A 14,250-nucleotide genomic window follows, 5' to 3' on the forward strand; every position below is an offset into this window, starting at 1 on the left:
TTAAATACTATATGCTCATCAAGCAATGAATAATCTTTTGTTGATAAAATAATGATTAATTTCTTGAATCATTTTTCATTTGTAGTAAATAAGTACAATTAATGATGAAATCTCATATAGTAATGTAACAGATGTAATTGTGTTAGAATTAAGGAACCCTGAGAGAGAGTCTCTACTAGCCAAAAATTGACTTTGTAGTATGAAACAATTATGTGCCAGTAGTGATCTGAGAACGACACTGGAGCAGAATTCGATCAAAAACAAACCCGTTCCGTGTAACCTACGCTTTGTATGTATCGATGCTTCAATTGAAGCCTGTGTACTTGGTACACGCCCTTGAATATTAATTACGCGGTACGCGAATCAAGTCATGCGGAAACTACACTGTAGTTCTGTAGGACAGATTATTAAAAATAATACTAGTACTAAATGAAGTATTTATTGAGCAATATGCCCAAGTCAAGCTGTCATACACATGGTAAAATCTGTTTGCTAGATGGGTGATAATCTGGCAAGCTACACTGAAAAAGGAAAAGAAAGCTATGTACCAAAAATCACACACCTTTAAATAATTACAAAAAAGCCATATATGCTTAGTAATAGTATTAAAAGTGTGTAATGACAAGGTAAAAACAATGGACTCAATGTAGATGAGAGTGATTATGCTAAGAACAGTTGATATGCATTAAAAATAAACTGTGTGTATAAACAATCTAGAAAAGGACGGAATATTGTGTGTAGTAGGGACAGAAAATGACTGTCGTGTCTGCACCAATATATACGTCGGTATAAGTTAAGTGTTGAGTGACTAACTGTCATAGTGCAGTGCTCAACGAACAATACACTGTGTGTAAAAACGGTAGTTAGTGATCCGTTCTGAGTTGATTCAAACGAACATCGCTCGACGGAACCATTTAGTGTGTGTGAACCGAAACATTTTCGCGTGTTGAGAGACGCTCTGGCAGCGTATCGACCGTGAGAATAAGTGAAAGTGTGTAGTACAACGTGTGTGTGACGAACCCTGAATACTAGTGTCACAAGAAACCTGTTATCACGCCAAAACATCCTGTGCATACCAGCGAAGCGACGGCTTACTGAACAATAAACGCTTTTAACCAAGTTGCATTTTCTCCCACAGCTAATAATCTGTATCCTTAAAGACAGTACAACGTTGTGGAATATTTGTTTCATGCATTACGACGGGGAGCCATGCGGAGAAGCAGAGATGGGTGCCGTGCCGCCAGCCAGCCGCTTGCGGGAAACCACTGCAACACGCCGACATTGGTGAATGGTTCGGCGCGGTTCGCGACTGCTCGGGCGCCACCTCAGCACGCCGTCGCTGTTACTGCGAGCAGGTCGTCGACCCCAGCGGTCGTTGGCACGCCGCGTTCCAGACGACGCTAAACAACAATTGCTTCGCGCCGCCCGCTTCATACATTGTTGACATTCAACCGAACATTACCAACTACGTTGTTAATGTAGTAATATGAAAATGATTTATTGGACACGAAATTACGTGACAAACATTTTTTTTCTTTAGTTACTGTGTATAAACTCAAAATATTCATTGGTTCAGTGATATATGTTATATGTTTTCGTCACATTAGTGAAGCAAACTGACACGAATGCCATACCATGATAGAACATTTGTCGTTAGTAAGTAGTTTTACACTACTGTAAAACTGTTTAATGATTGACTTTCAGTGTGACACAGAACACAAATGTGAAAGAGTGTAGAAGGTACATTTTTAACAAGGAGACTAAGAGTTTAACATTTTGTCATAAATAACCTTTGTTATCTATAAACATTGGATAAAGTCCAACCTTTTTTGATGAACAACCAAACTGTGTTTTAAGACAAACCAGGCGAGATGACCATGGCTCCGGCGCAGTTTTCCCAGGTTTTCTGACCACACGTAGCCCGAATGGGAGAGCCAGGAAACTGTAATGACCCTGGGACTAGGTTTACGGTCACCTCGCAAAGTGTGAGAAAACCATAAAGAGTGTAATTAAAACTATAGTGCAAAAGAGCAAGGAAGTGAACAGTGAATATTCCAAATAAGGTGATAGACAATGACAAAACGGACGTTAGTGGCAGCATATTGCCGAACATTCTTAACGTTAGTCAATTGCTGCCAGGGGGCATTGTAACGTCTATTAGCAAAAGACATATTATGTAGTAATGAGAAAACATTGTGTATCATGTTTTGTTATTGTATGGAATTATGTACTTTTTTTAATGATTTATTTTAGATCAAAAAAATGGTTCAAATGGCTCTGAGCACTATGGGACTCAACATCTTAGGTCATAAGTCCCCTAGAACTTAGAACTACTTAAACCTAACTAACCTAAGGACATCACACACACCCATGCCCGAGGCAGGATTCGAACCTGCGACCGTAGCAGTCCCGCGGTTCCGGACTGCAGCGCCAGAACCGCTAGACCACCGCGGCCGGCTTATTTTAGATAATATCTGTGTCGGCGAGTACTGAAACCGCCACCGACGATAAATATCAAACAAAGATGAGAATGTGTGACTAGTATAAATAATACAGCACGAACATTAATTTCTCTGGCTTCTTCTTCTTGGAGTTACGGGAGTAGGATAGCCTGTGACGTTGTATTGTACGCTAGCGTAGCCTTCTTTTGTCAAGATTGAGAGATGTACGCCATTACGTACTCATTTTAAAGGTGTGTAATAATTAACATATTTAAATGTTTTGAATAGAGTTATTTAATGAAACCTTGCATTATTATTTGTACTAGCTTGCTCGGCATATTATCCCATCCCTTTAAGACATTTTCAGTTATTTAAATACTATCCGTTGTGCAGAGCTGCGCTACGAACGAACGAGCCTCTGCCGCGGCGCATTCAAACTGCATTAAATGAAATCTATCACACCGCAAGGAAGCGGGGAGGTAATAGCGAAATAAAATTATTTCTTTCAGCTTTCGGACATGCAGAGCAGAGCAGCAGATTTTATGATGTGTTTTGCAGGTTGACGCGGGCTGCTGATAATATATTACTAACAGTACAAAAAAGATAATTTACCTTCGTAACATAATAGGAATCTTGCTGTGCTTAGTTCTGGTCTGGCAAACCTTATAGAAAAAACGTCTTTTTCTCTGATAATAGTTTCATGTTCTTGTGCTAGTCGTGGTAATTATTGGTGTTTTACTGTTAACAAAAATCCACCGCAAAATTTTGATGTTGAGCAATCATTGCGAACTGTAACATCAGTATTCGTAACAAAGTAATTTTCATTTTCAATAACTATAAAGTAGGGAAGATATGTTGAATTTTATAGTGAGTTACAGTAACGTAAAAATGTTCCTTTAATAGAAAGCCAGATACAGAACAATAACAAGACGATATATTCTGGTTTGTTGAAAATTAATGTTTATAAAGAAATTCATGGCACAGCATTACTGAAAGGTATTTCGCGGCTCTTTTCGTATATGCGTTGTTACGCAAGTAATAATAATAATAATAACAAAACAAAATAATAGAAAAGAGAGACAAGAAGTGAAAAAACGGTATCCATGTCTTAGAGGATATTTGCTACTCTGTTTGCTTTGACCTTTATTGTTTGTTGAATAATGTATAAAAAAATTTCATTTGCTTTTCACTAACTTTTGAACATTTTATATACTTTTTTCCTTCATGTTCTCCTAACATACTTTCACCATATTTGCTCTTGGTTGCATAAGACAACCATCTACCATATGTTATACAATTTCAGTGACCGTTACATTATAATTTCTGGCGTATTCTCTCATGTTCTGAAGTGTTTGACATATTTTGTGGATGTAATCAAAGATTAAATATTAAGAAAACATGACTGAAATCCAAACATTTTACGTAAATCCTTGGGATATTAATGATGAAAACATCGTGATTGTGGATTCTCTACTGACTGTTGAATTATGTTCTGTGTTTGTTTTCTCCTTATTAGATCACTGCCACCTAGTAAATAAGCCTTTACGATTTTGATTACAATTAAACATCCTTGACTTTGGAAGCTTATGTAGCCGCGAAAATACGTCGATACAGCCCACAAAATGATGTAAGAGTTTTGTTCAGCGAGTGTGTATTTTACATTATTTCTTCCTATTCTGAATATTTTGTGAAGTAAACAAATTTCAGTTCATGTACCTTCGTTATTGTTCGCCTGTTTTCTCTTAAAAACGATTCCAGCAGAGTGTAATATATTAAATGTGACTTCGCTTAAATTTTTTTAAAAACTTCGGTATTCAGTAATTACGAAACACTTTGGAACGTATTAGTAACGTGATAAGAATGCATCGGAGTTGGATATGCTTTAACTGTTGATTAAATGTCTGTGGGTAGGCCTACGTATATTCTGAAACATTATAGTTTTGGAATCTTTAATTCCGGAAATTTTTGCCGGTTGTGAAAGGTATGCTATGAAGAGAAACTAAACAAGTTAAATTGGCATGTAGCTACTTTAGCATTCAGATTCTTCTGACTGGGCCCCACAGCCTCAATAAATTTGAAGAAACACGCTATTGTACCAGGCTGTGTTTTAAATTACTTTATTTATAAATTTGAAGAAACACGCTATTGTACCAGGCTGTGTTTTAAATTACTTTATTTAGACTGCCAGTTTCAGATACAGCCCGTTTTTCAAATTCAGATATGAATCTCCAACTATTTATGAGCACTGCTAGGACTGACCCTCCTTCAAATAAAAAATGAAAAATTTATCTTCCTTTTCATTATCATGCAGATGAGGTGAAAATTAACGAATCTCTCTCACTGTTAACAACAGTATACTATAATCAGCGGTGGTACTGAGAACATATAAAATTTATTGTCTCTCATATTCTGTTCGTAGTCGTCACAGTTGGCCAAAAGTGAGAGCGAGTGTAAATACATCAAAGTCTGTTTATTAGTCACTCTCATACATGGCTACGACTTGTTTCGACTTCTATACACCATTTCAAACAGTTCTGAGAAACAAAATAATTGTGATTTGTTATCTAAAGAATTATTTACAGATCGCTTACAATGAGTTATAGAGATATTATACTATGATGTGTATCAGCTAAACCACAGGTCAGCTTGAGCAGTCAAGGACAAAATTTATCATACGATTTAAGAAGAAACTTACCGAGCTATAAACATAACAGCACTAATGACAATCCCTCTATGGTAGACAATGGTAGGCTGATTCCCGCTTTGAAAGAAACAGAAATGTACGAAATGATGAAGAAATCTGATAGTGTGTTAGCTGAAAAAGAAGAATGTAACATAATTTATGTACGAAATATTTATAAAAATATATGATCACTCTTTTCCGAATAACATGGGACGCTACGGCTTACAGTTAGTGATTTTCGTCAGCACACATTCACGATACTGCGATGACGAGTAGACGTGTGTTGGCAGTTACAGCCACTTGGAGGCTGCATGTGGTGGGAGTTACAGGGTGATTCAGCGCCGTTGTTCACCTCATACTTCCGGAGCTGTTTAAAGTATCGTATTTCTGTTGTCACCCAAATTAACTGTAAGATATTCGTCACTAAATCACTTACAGTCTTTCGTCATAGCTATATAAATTACAGACATATCAGAGTCAACTTCTTTTTCCAAAATTGAACTACAGTAATTTCCGCTGCTAGTGTCGTAGTTCATTCTAATCGCATTTCGTTCTCAGAAATTTGATAAAAAGTTTCAAAAAAATCACATTTTTTGTGATTTAGTATTTACATCTTTTGACAATCTTTGTACATCAATTTTCAGTTTTATTCGTGTAAATCGATTTAATTTGTGACATTCACTCTCTTCCTTGGCCCTGCAGAAGCAAGATCAGAACTGCTACTGTAGTTGGTTGGTTTGGGGAAGGAGACCAGACAGTGAGGTCATCGGTCTCATCGGATTAGGGAAGGATGGGGAAGGAAGTCGGCCGTGCCCTTTCAGAGGAACCATCCCGGCATTTGCCTGGAGTGATTTAGGGAAATCACGGAAGACCTAAAACAGGATGGCCGGACGCGGGATCGAACCGTCGTCCTCCCGAATGCGAGTCCAGTGTCAAACCACTGCGCCACCTCGGTCGGTACTGTAGTTACCGGATGAGTTATCCTTTCATACTACGTCATGTTCTTTACAGTTGCTGTTTTGGCCGAGACACATGTAGTGTGATTAGTATCAGTTTTAAATTAAAGTTTTCGCAACTATTCAGAATAAGTGATCAGACTCCCCTAACTGTATCAAGCTGAAGCTTTCCAATAGCTGGGTGCGACACTTCCATTTGAAAACACGAACGTTCGCTTAAGACGGCAGTCTCTCTGATGTTCAAATCAAATAAATGTTACGTTAAATACAGTGCTTTCCCCGAAACAATTAATCGGATTTCAAATACTTAAATGCAGCTGAATTCTTCTAATTCGCCTCTTTTAGAGATCTACGGTACAAAGCAGCAGAAACTGCTATAGTATGAGGAAAGTTCATATTTACATCTCTGTAAGGAGTATAGCTATGACAAGAGACCATGAGGACTTAATTGCAGGCTCCGTTAATATTTGTGGTGAACACATCAGCTGGAACGACTTCGTATCAATAGGAAAGAAATTCTCTCATTCAGATGGTGTGTTGTTCTGAGAAGATCATGTTGCCAAATGTGTCAATAGAGGCAACTTGTTGAGCTGATATATGTCACTTGGTATAGTCTTTTACTTTCATGTCTTATAAATGATGCATTCATATTTGTTTGGATCGTAATTTAGGCTTCTAGCATTTTTTTAGGGTTGTCTGAAAATGATTCTTGAGGTGAAACGGGTCGAAGCTGTGCCGTGCATACATAGTTTGCAGTGTGACTATAATAAACAAGATTATGGTACACATTTTGTCTTCTGTTAATATTCTTAGGGAACATCCTTTGAAACAGGTGGCAAGAAATTGCATCCAAACGAAGCTGAAAATAGTACGATAAATAGGCAACATGTCCAGTATTACCCAAATGGTCCTTACCTCTGGTGCAAACTGCTTGATACACTCCATCAGCTTCGGGCCGATCCCGCAGGAGTCAGTCTCGCCATCGACTGCAACAAGATTCAGAGCAGGTAGTGAATTGTTGCATCAAAAACCCGTAATGTCAAGTCACCGTAAGAAGCTGTCGATAACCTTCTACACGAGCATATGACATCACATGTGAAAATGATAGAAGTTTAGAGATGAAACTAGCAACTTTCTCAGACATCTGTGGAACAGTCAATATTTGACTGAAAACAAAACACGGAATGGGACATGATAATTATTTTGTACGAACACAGTTGTTCCTACTGTATTGTTTGGAACTGAGTCAAGTGCCACATCGGCAACTAGAGAATAGAATTAAGGCAGCAGAAACAAATTTTGCCGGACCTACAATAGGTTGTAGTTGGGTTGGGTTGGGTTGTTTGGGGGAAGAGACCAAACAGCGAGGTCATCGGTCTCATCGGATTAGGGAAGGATGGGGAAGGAAGTCGACCGTGCCCTTTCAAAGGAACCATCCCTGCATTTGCCTGGAGTGATTTAGGGAAATCACGGAAAACCTAAATCAGGATGGCCGGGCGCGGGATTGAACCGTCGTCCTCCCGAATGCGAGTCCAGTGTGCTAACCACTGCGCCACCTCGCTCGGTAGGTTGTAGTAGGTATAGCATTAGGTTGACGGAGCATTTGTAAATAAAAAATGCATGAAAACAGAAAAAAAGGAATGAATGCATTAACAGGATGAGTAACCAAGGACAGGTTAAAATATGCAATTGTTAAATCTCTTTATAAGAAAGGCGACAAGACAGTCTTACACAATTATCGTCCAGTTTCCTTACTAAAATCTATTTCCAAAATATTCGAAAAATTAATGTACTCAAAGTAGACTCACAGCTGAGTGGAAACGATTTACTTAGCATATCATAGTTTGGATTGCAGGAGGGTTGCTCGACTGGGAATGCTATTTACGCATTCAGTCATCAAATAGTACAGGCCTTAAATAATAAAACATGGCCAGCTGGTATGTTTTGCAGTCTTTCAAAGGCATTTGATTGTGTAGATCATGTTACTCTCTTATTAGGGTTTACTTTTATGGAACTGATGGCTTTACGCACAGCTGTTTGAGTCATACTAATCAAATAGAATATAAAAGACTGCAATGAATAATTCAAATAAATTCGGATGGGTAAAAAATTTTAGTGACTAGGGAGATATCACGAAGGGAGCCCCACAGGTTTCAAATTTTTATGCACTCCGATTCCTAGTATAAGTGAATGACCTTCCACTCATCAATGAACAGGCAGTACTAGTACTTTTGCCAGACGGTAGAGAGAAATCAGCAAAGTAGATGGGAAATGTTATTTTCCAAAGAACTACAGAATGGGTCTCAGAAAACGGACTGTCCATGAATTTTGAAAGAAAAAAATACAATTCTCTATAACAAGTAAACTCTTACCAAGAATTGAGGTAGCACATAAGCAGGAGTCAATAAATAGGGTAGAATGCTCCTTGGATTGGAAAAAATATATTAATGAGCTTCTGAAACAATTAAGTCAACTACTTTTGCTCTTCGTATGAGTGCTAATCTTGGAAACAAACGACTCAACTTCCTGACATATTATGCTTATTTCCAATACATAATGTCTGATGGAATAATTTTCTAGGGTAACTCATCACTGAGAAAGAAATTATTGATTGCCCAAAAGTGAGCAGTAAGAATAACACATGGTATTCACCCACAGAGGTCTTGTAAGTACCTCTTCAACGAGCTAGGCATTTTAACTGCGGCGGCCCTTTCGGACGGAGTTATTTTTTAGTTACAAATATATATTCCTTAACGAAACTCTTCACAATCCATCACAAAAATCTGAGAAGAACTGTGATTCCACACCTACAACTCCAAAGGGAAAAATGACCTTCAGTACCCATTATTCAAGACGTCAGGGGCTATGAAAGTTCAATATGCAGCAACAAAAGTTTGTGATCATTTTCCCAATAACCTAAAACATCTCACAGGTAGGAAAGCAACTTTTAAATCTAACTTAAAATCATTTCTCCTGGACATCTCCTTCTCTTCCAGTGCCGAATTTCTACATATAAACTGATAGCCAGTACCCTTTTTAATAAATATAAACATATCCTGTAAATTGTCTTGATCCATATCATTTCGATAAAAGCAAGTCTTTTGGTCTAGGTCGTCATTCACGTGTTTGAAGACATAGATCGTGTTGGCTTCGTGACTTCTTTATCAGTATGTTTGGGAAATCCGTGTACTCCTCTTGATGTGGTATAATTTGGGAAGTACTTTTTTTACTGGTTTCTCTGAGGTGAAGTTGGCGGAGACCATTGGAGTCATTATTGTATTGTTTAAATACAGTATTGCAGTGTTACAATTTTGATGCCATAGCTAACGTGGGCGGACATAGTTGCACCGTTGAGGAGCGCTTACTGGCATGAACGCTGGGGCACGAACGTACACAGGCGGGGTAAACAATGTCAGAGACAATGAGAACCTTTTGAGGACGCTTTGGCAGGTCCCACGTCTCATAGGAAACGGGCTTGATGGAAATGTGCTTTTCTTACAAAGGAAGTCACTGTAGTGTACGCAAAAAAAAACGCGATAAAGAAAGTGAACTGACTTGTCACTCGACCAGTTCAAGCGTATCCAACGAAATGCCCTCGCAAAAGAGTAGGTCGACAATGTATGACCACATTAAACAAAAGATTTAAAATGACAGGATTTAGTTCGATGTTTGTAAGTGAATTATCTGATAACGACATGGATGGTTCAAAAGGCTCTGAGCACTATGGAACTTAACATCTGAGGTCATTAGTCCCCTAGAACTTAGAACTACTTAAACCTAACTAACCTAACGACATCACACACATCCATGCCCGAGGCAGGATTCGAACCTGCTACCGTAGCGGTCGCGCGGTTCCGGACTGAAGCGCCTAGAACCACTCTGCCACAGTGGCCGGCATAACGACATGGAAAATCGAGTTGCAATGTGCAGTGCATATTTGGTACGCTTTCCAAATGCCATGTCTCGCTCAAGAGCGATATTTTCTGATGAATCTGCCTCAGAAAAATGGGGAGGACAACAGGTTTCTTAATAGAGCTTAGTGTGAAGATAAAACGGATGTGAAAGGAATACATGTCACCTCAATTTAACAAATCATTTGATTTTACCTTGCTGCATCTTGAACTTTAGAACAGATGTAAGCATGTGTACTTCAATTATACCGTGATCTGTGAGTGTTGAATTAATCGTTGGCCCTGGTGTTTACACGTCCAACGATATGTAGTGTATTTCGAAGCCTTTACATCAGACATGTAGGGGTCATGAGGAACAATTTTTGTTGGAGACAGAATGTTCGGTGATGCTTCCCACAACGCTAAGCGACTTTTGTTATTTGTTATGCCCTTGAGAAGCACCAGGGCGTAGGCTCTCTGGGACAGATGTATGAAATGTGTGTTACCTACATCCAGTCATACGCTCGTGTCAAAGGGGGTAGGCCGAGTACCTGATTCGCTTCTAAAATATCGTTCTGTGCATAAAGACACCCATTCTTAAGGTTTTCTTGCTGAGAATCATTCTGTCACCTTACTCCGATAGCTACTATGAAGATGCTGCACAGCTGTTTAGTAGACCCTGCTAGTTCCGTGAAACCTCATCGTCCCAGGACCGGCTAATGCTGAATTACACCTAGTGTCAGTGGCAAGCATCAGCGGACATCTTGTCTCTAACAAAAGTTGTTCCCCAAGGCGTTTGAGGCAAGGACTATGAAACAACCTGTATAATATCTGCGGCAGTAAGATTTAACCCTGACACTGCTGAGTGGTTTGTTACGTTCTGCTGTCTTACCTTCTTGGCTGCATTTGTCAATGAGCTGCATGTGCTTCTCCAGCTCGTCTTTGTCGGACATCTTGGCCGCGGCATGTTTCTTTGCCTCCTCCTTGTCGAACTTGCCATCCTTAACCTACAAATGAAATCACAAATCTGTTATGCTGTCTTTTTTTTTTAACTTTCTAAGTAAATATTCTAAGCTTCTTCCATAAAGAATTCGTGAAAATTAATGTGCACGTGGTTGAAAATCGCTCACGATAGTTTAAAGTTCTTAAGAATAACATAGTGATATCACAGACCATTGTGTTCGGAGTACTTACCACTCCAACTTCCTGTAGAACGCACCCCATGAAGCACTGGAAAGACAGAAAAAACGAACAAATTATCGTTTGTTGCGTTTCACACTGCCTTAGGTTGCAATTTATCAAGGCCATGCGTAATACTGTAATGTAGAAGCCCCAAGAACAAGGGAAAGTTTCCTGGCAGTATTCTGGTAGTTGGCTGAAATACAATAGCACGTTTTTCCCGTCACTGGTGATTATCTATGTACAATCGCTCATGAGTTCGTATACTAGTACAATTTGTGAACGGTACTTCCATGTCATGTTACATATTTGATATTCACACGGCAATCACACACGTTCTTCTCATCTCGTGATATTTACAGGAATATGAAGAGATATCGCAGTAGTTATAAAATATTTACTTGCAGAGCTAACATTTTTGAAATCTGTACCACAGTGACATCAGAAAATCCTTTTGGTTAACCAGGTCTTGCATGAGATGTTGCCATACGCTGTTTGAAACTATTTGAAAAAATACTTGCAACTATATTTGTAACGCTCAAAACCAGTACTGCTAAAGCAACGTATTCTTAGTAGCATCAGTATTTATCACCCTATTATTTCATTTACGTACGCTACGCGGGAAACAACGTCCTACACCTTTCTGCAAGTGCACAAATCGCTACAGTTTTATCATTGTGTTTGTCACAGAGACGATAATAGTATGTACCTGGAATATTCAGCGAAAGCGGACTCTTGGGTTTTAAAAGGAGCGGAAGTCATGAGGAAGACGATGGCTTTGTTCAAACTCAGTTCCCAGTGGAACTGTCATGCCGAACGAACACGTCGAAGCGAACCGTGCAATAGTTATTTACTTACCCATTCCCAGTTACTTTTAGGTGACACGGATGATTCAATCACTAAAGTTTCTCTAAAAGTTTTCTTTCTTTTTGGGGAACTACGTAGTCCCAGAATTCTTCCAGAGAAGTTACGTCTTGCAATTATGTTTCCGTGACAAAATTCACTTCTTTATTCCATTTTGTACCCAGCTGATAATCGCGACAAGTTATTTGGCCTCAAGCCACGTATACCAATTATTATCATCCCAGTGTCTCTCACAAAGTAGGCTATATCGATGTTCACGTTTTATCTGACCTGCCTCCACCCCCACCCCCCTCGTATTTAGGACTAAATATCTGTCACTTTAGAAAGCGTTGATTTTGCAGTACTAGGCTAGGTGCAGCGGTGCTTAAGACACTGACCTCGCTTTCGGGATGACCATGGTACAAGTTCCAATCGGGCCCTATAGACTTAGGTTTTCCATGGTTTCCTAAATATCTTAAGGTTTTGTAAGTCTCTTAAGGTATATTCGTAAATGGATCACTCGAAAAGGGACAAGGTCTGACACACTCCGAACACGCATCATCGACCGGAAGTTAAACTTTACTGTAAGTTGTGGCGGATTTCCTTACAGTTTTCGCAAATCACATTTTTTATGAGAAACAGAGATCTGTGAATCGTTAGGAATGAGGGTGAACGTTTTTTTTCAAGTCCTGCTGCAACCAGATACCGGAAATTTAGCTGAAAGAAACTCACCTTCCCATTGTCGCTCTCTGGAACCTTCATCATCATGATACCTTTCAGCTCATCTGAAAAAAAGGGAATAATTTATAATTTTAAGCTTTTCGATTCACTAACAATAAGAGCTAAATATTTCATAGAAATATAGTTTATTCCCAAGTACTTTCTCCGTAAGGAGAACTAAAGAAAAAAAATGTAAAGCAAGACGTATGTCCGCAGTTTGATGGACTGATCAATTGCAATTCCTTCAGATAGGTGATATGATTGACAATACTGTTCCAATAATGTGTTCAGCAAACTACTGTCATCAGTAAGGCAACGTAAAGTAGCGGGTGATCAAAAAGTCAGTATAAATTTGAAAACTTAATAAACCACGGAATAATGTAGATAGGTAAAAATTGACACACATTCTTGGAATGACATGGAGGTTTATTAGAACAAAAACAATATAAAAGTTCAAAAAATGTCCGACAGATGGCGCTTCATCTGGTCAGAATAACAATAATTAGCAGAACAAAGTAAGACAAAGCAAAGATGAAGTTCTTTACAGGAAATGCTCAATATGTCCACCATCATTCCTCAACAATAGCTGTAGTCGAGGAATAATGTTGTGAACAGCACTGTAAAGCGTGTCCGGAGTTACGGTGAGGCATTGGCGTCGGATGTTGTCTTTCAGCATCCCTAGACATGTCGGTCGATCACGATACACTTGCGACTTCAGGTAACCCCAAAGCCAATAATCGCACGGACTGAGGTCTGAGGACCTGGGAGGCCAAGCATGACGAAAGTGGCGGCTGAGCACATGATCATCACCAAACGACGCGGGCAAGAGATCTTTCATGCGTCTAGCAATATGGGGTGGAGCGCCATCGTGCATAAACATCGTACGTTCCAGCAGGTGTTTATCAGCCAGGCTGGGGATGATGCGATTCTGTAACATATCGGCGTACCTCTGACCCGTCACGGTAGCAGTTACAAAACCAGAATCACGCATTTCCTCGAAGAAAAAAGGCCCGATAACGGTAGATGTGGTAAATCCAACCCATACCGTGACTTTCTCGTCGTGCAATGGCGTTTCCACGACAGTTCTAGGATTTTCGGTAGCCCAAATTCTGCAGTTGCGGGCGTTGACAGACCCTCGGAGCGTGAAATGAGTTTCGTCGGTCCACAACACGTTACTCAACCAATCGTCATCTTCCGCCATCTTTTGAAACGCCCACACCGCAAATGCCCTCCGCTTCACTAAATCGCCAGGTAACAGTTCATGATGCCGATGGATTTTGTAGGGATAGCATCGGAGGGTACGCCTCAGTGCCAACCAAACAGTAGCGTATGGAATGCCGGTGCGACGTGCGACTGCACGAGCGCTGACTTCCCCCTGCATAGACGAACCTGCTACAGTCTCCATTTCTTCCTGAACTGTCTCAGCAGCATTACGCCTTGTGCTCGTTCGGCCACTACGGGGTCTATCGTCTAAAAAACCCGTGCCTTCGAACTTCGAAATCATTCTCCCCACAGCTGCATTTGTCAACGGACCTTTA

General features: G+C 39.7%; 1 protein-coding gene across 1 annotated transcript in view; it reads right to left on the reverse strand.

Annotated features, from left to right (window-relative positions):
• The window catches only part of LOC126473148 (general odorant-binding protein 56a-like), a 37,238-nt gene that overhangs the window by 5,902 nt on the left and 17,086 nt on the right, over positions 1 to 14,250 (reverse strand). The window contains exons 3-6 of the mRNA XM_050100006.1: positions 12,725 to 12,777; positions 11,165 to 11,200; positions 10,863 to 10,977; positions 6,996 to 7,066 (exon numbers count right to left, since the gene is read on the reverse strand). Coding sequence (XP_049955963.1) covers positions 6,996 to 7,066; positions 10,863 to 10,977; positions 11,165 to 11,200; positions 12,725 to 12,777 — 275 coding nt within the window. The remainder of the gene's footprint in view (positions 1 to 6,995; positions 7,067 to 10,862; positions 10,978 to 11,164; positions 11,201 to 12,724; positions 12,778 to 14,250) is intronic.

This window comes from Schistocerca serialis, chromosome 4 (genome assembly GCF_023864345.2).
Source record: "Schistocerca serialis cubense isolate TAMUIC-IGC-003099 chromosome 4, iqSchSeri2.2, whole genome shotgun sequence".
In the NCBI taxonomy this organism is placed as follows: Eukaryota; Metazoa; Arthropoda; class Insecta; order Orthoptera; family Acrididae; genus Schistocerca; species Schistocerca serialis.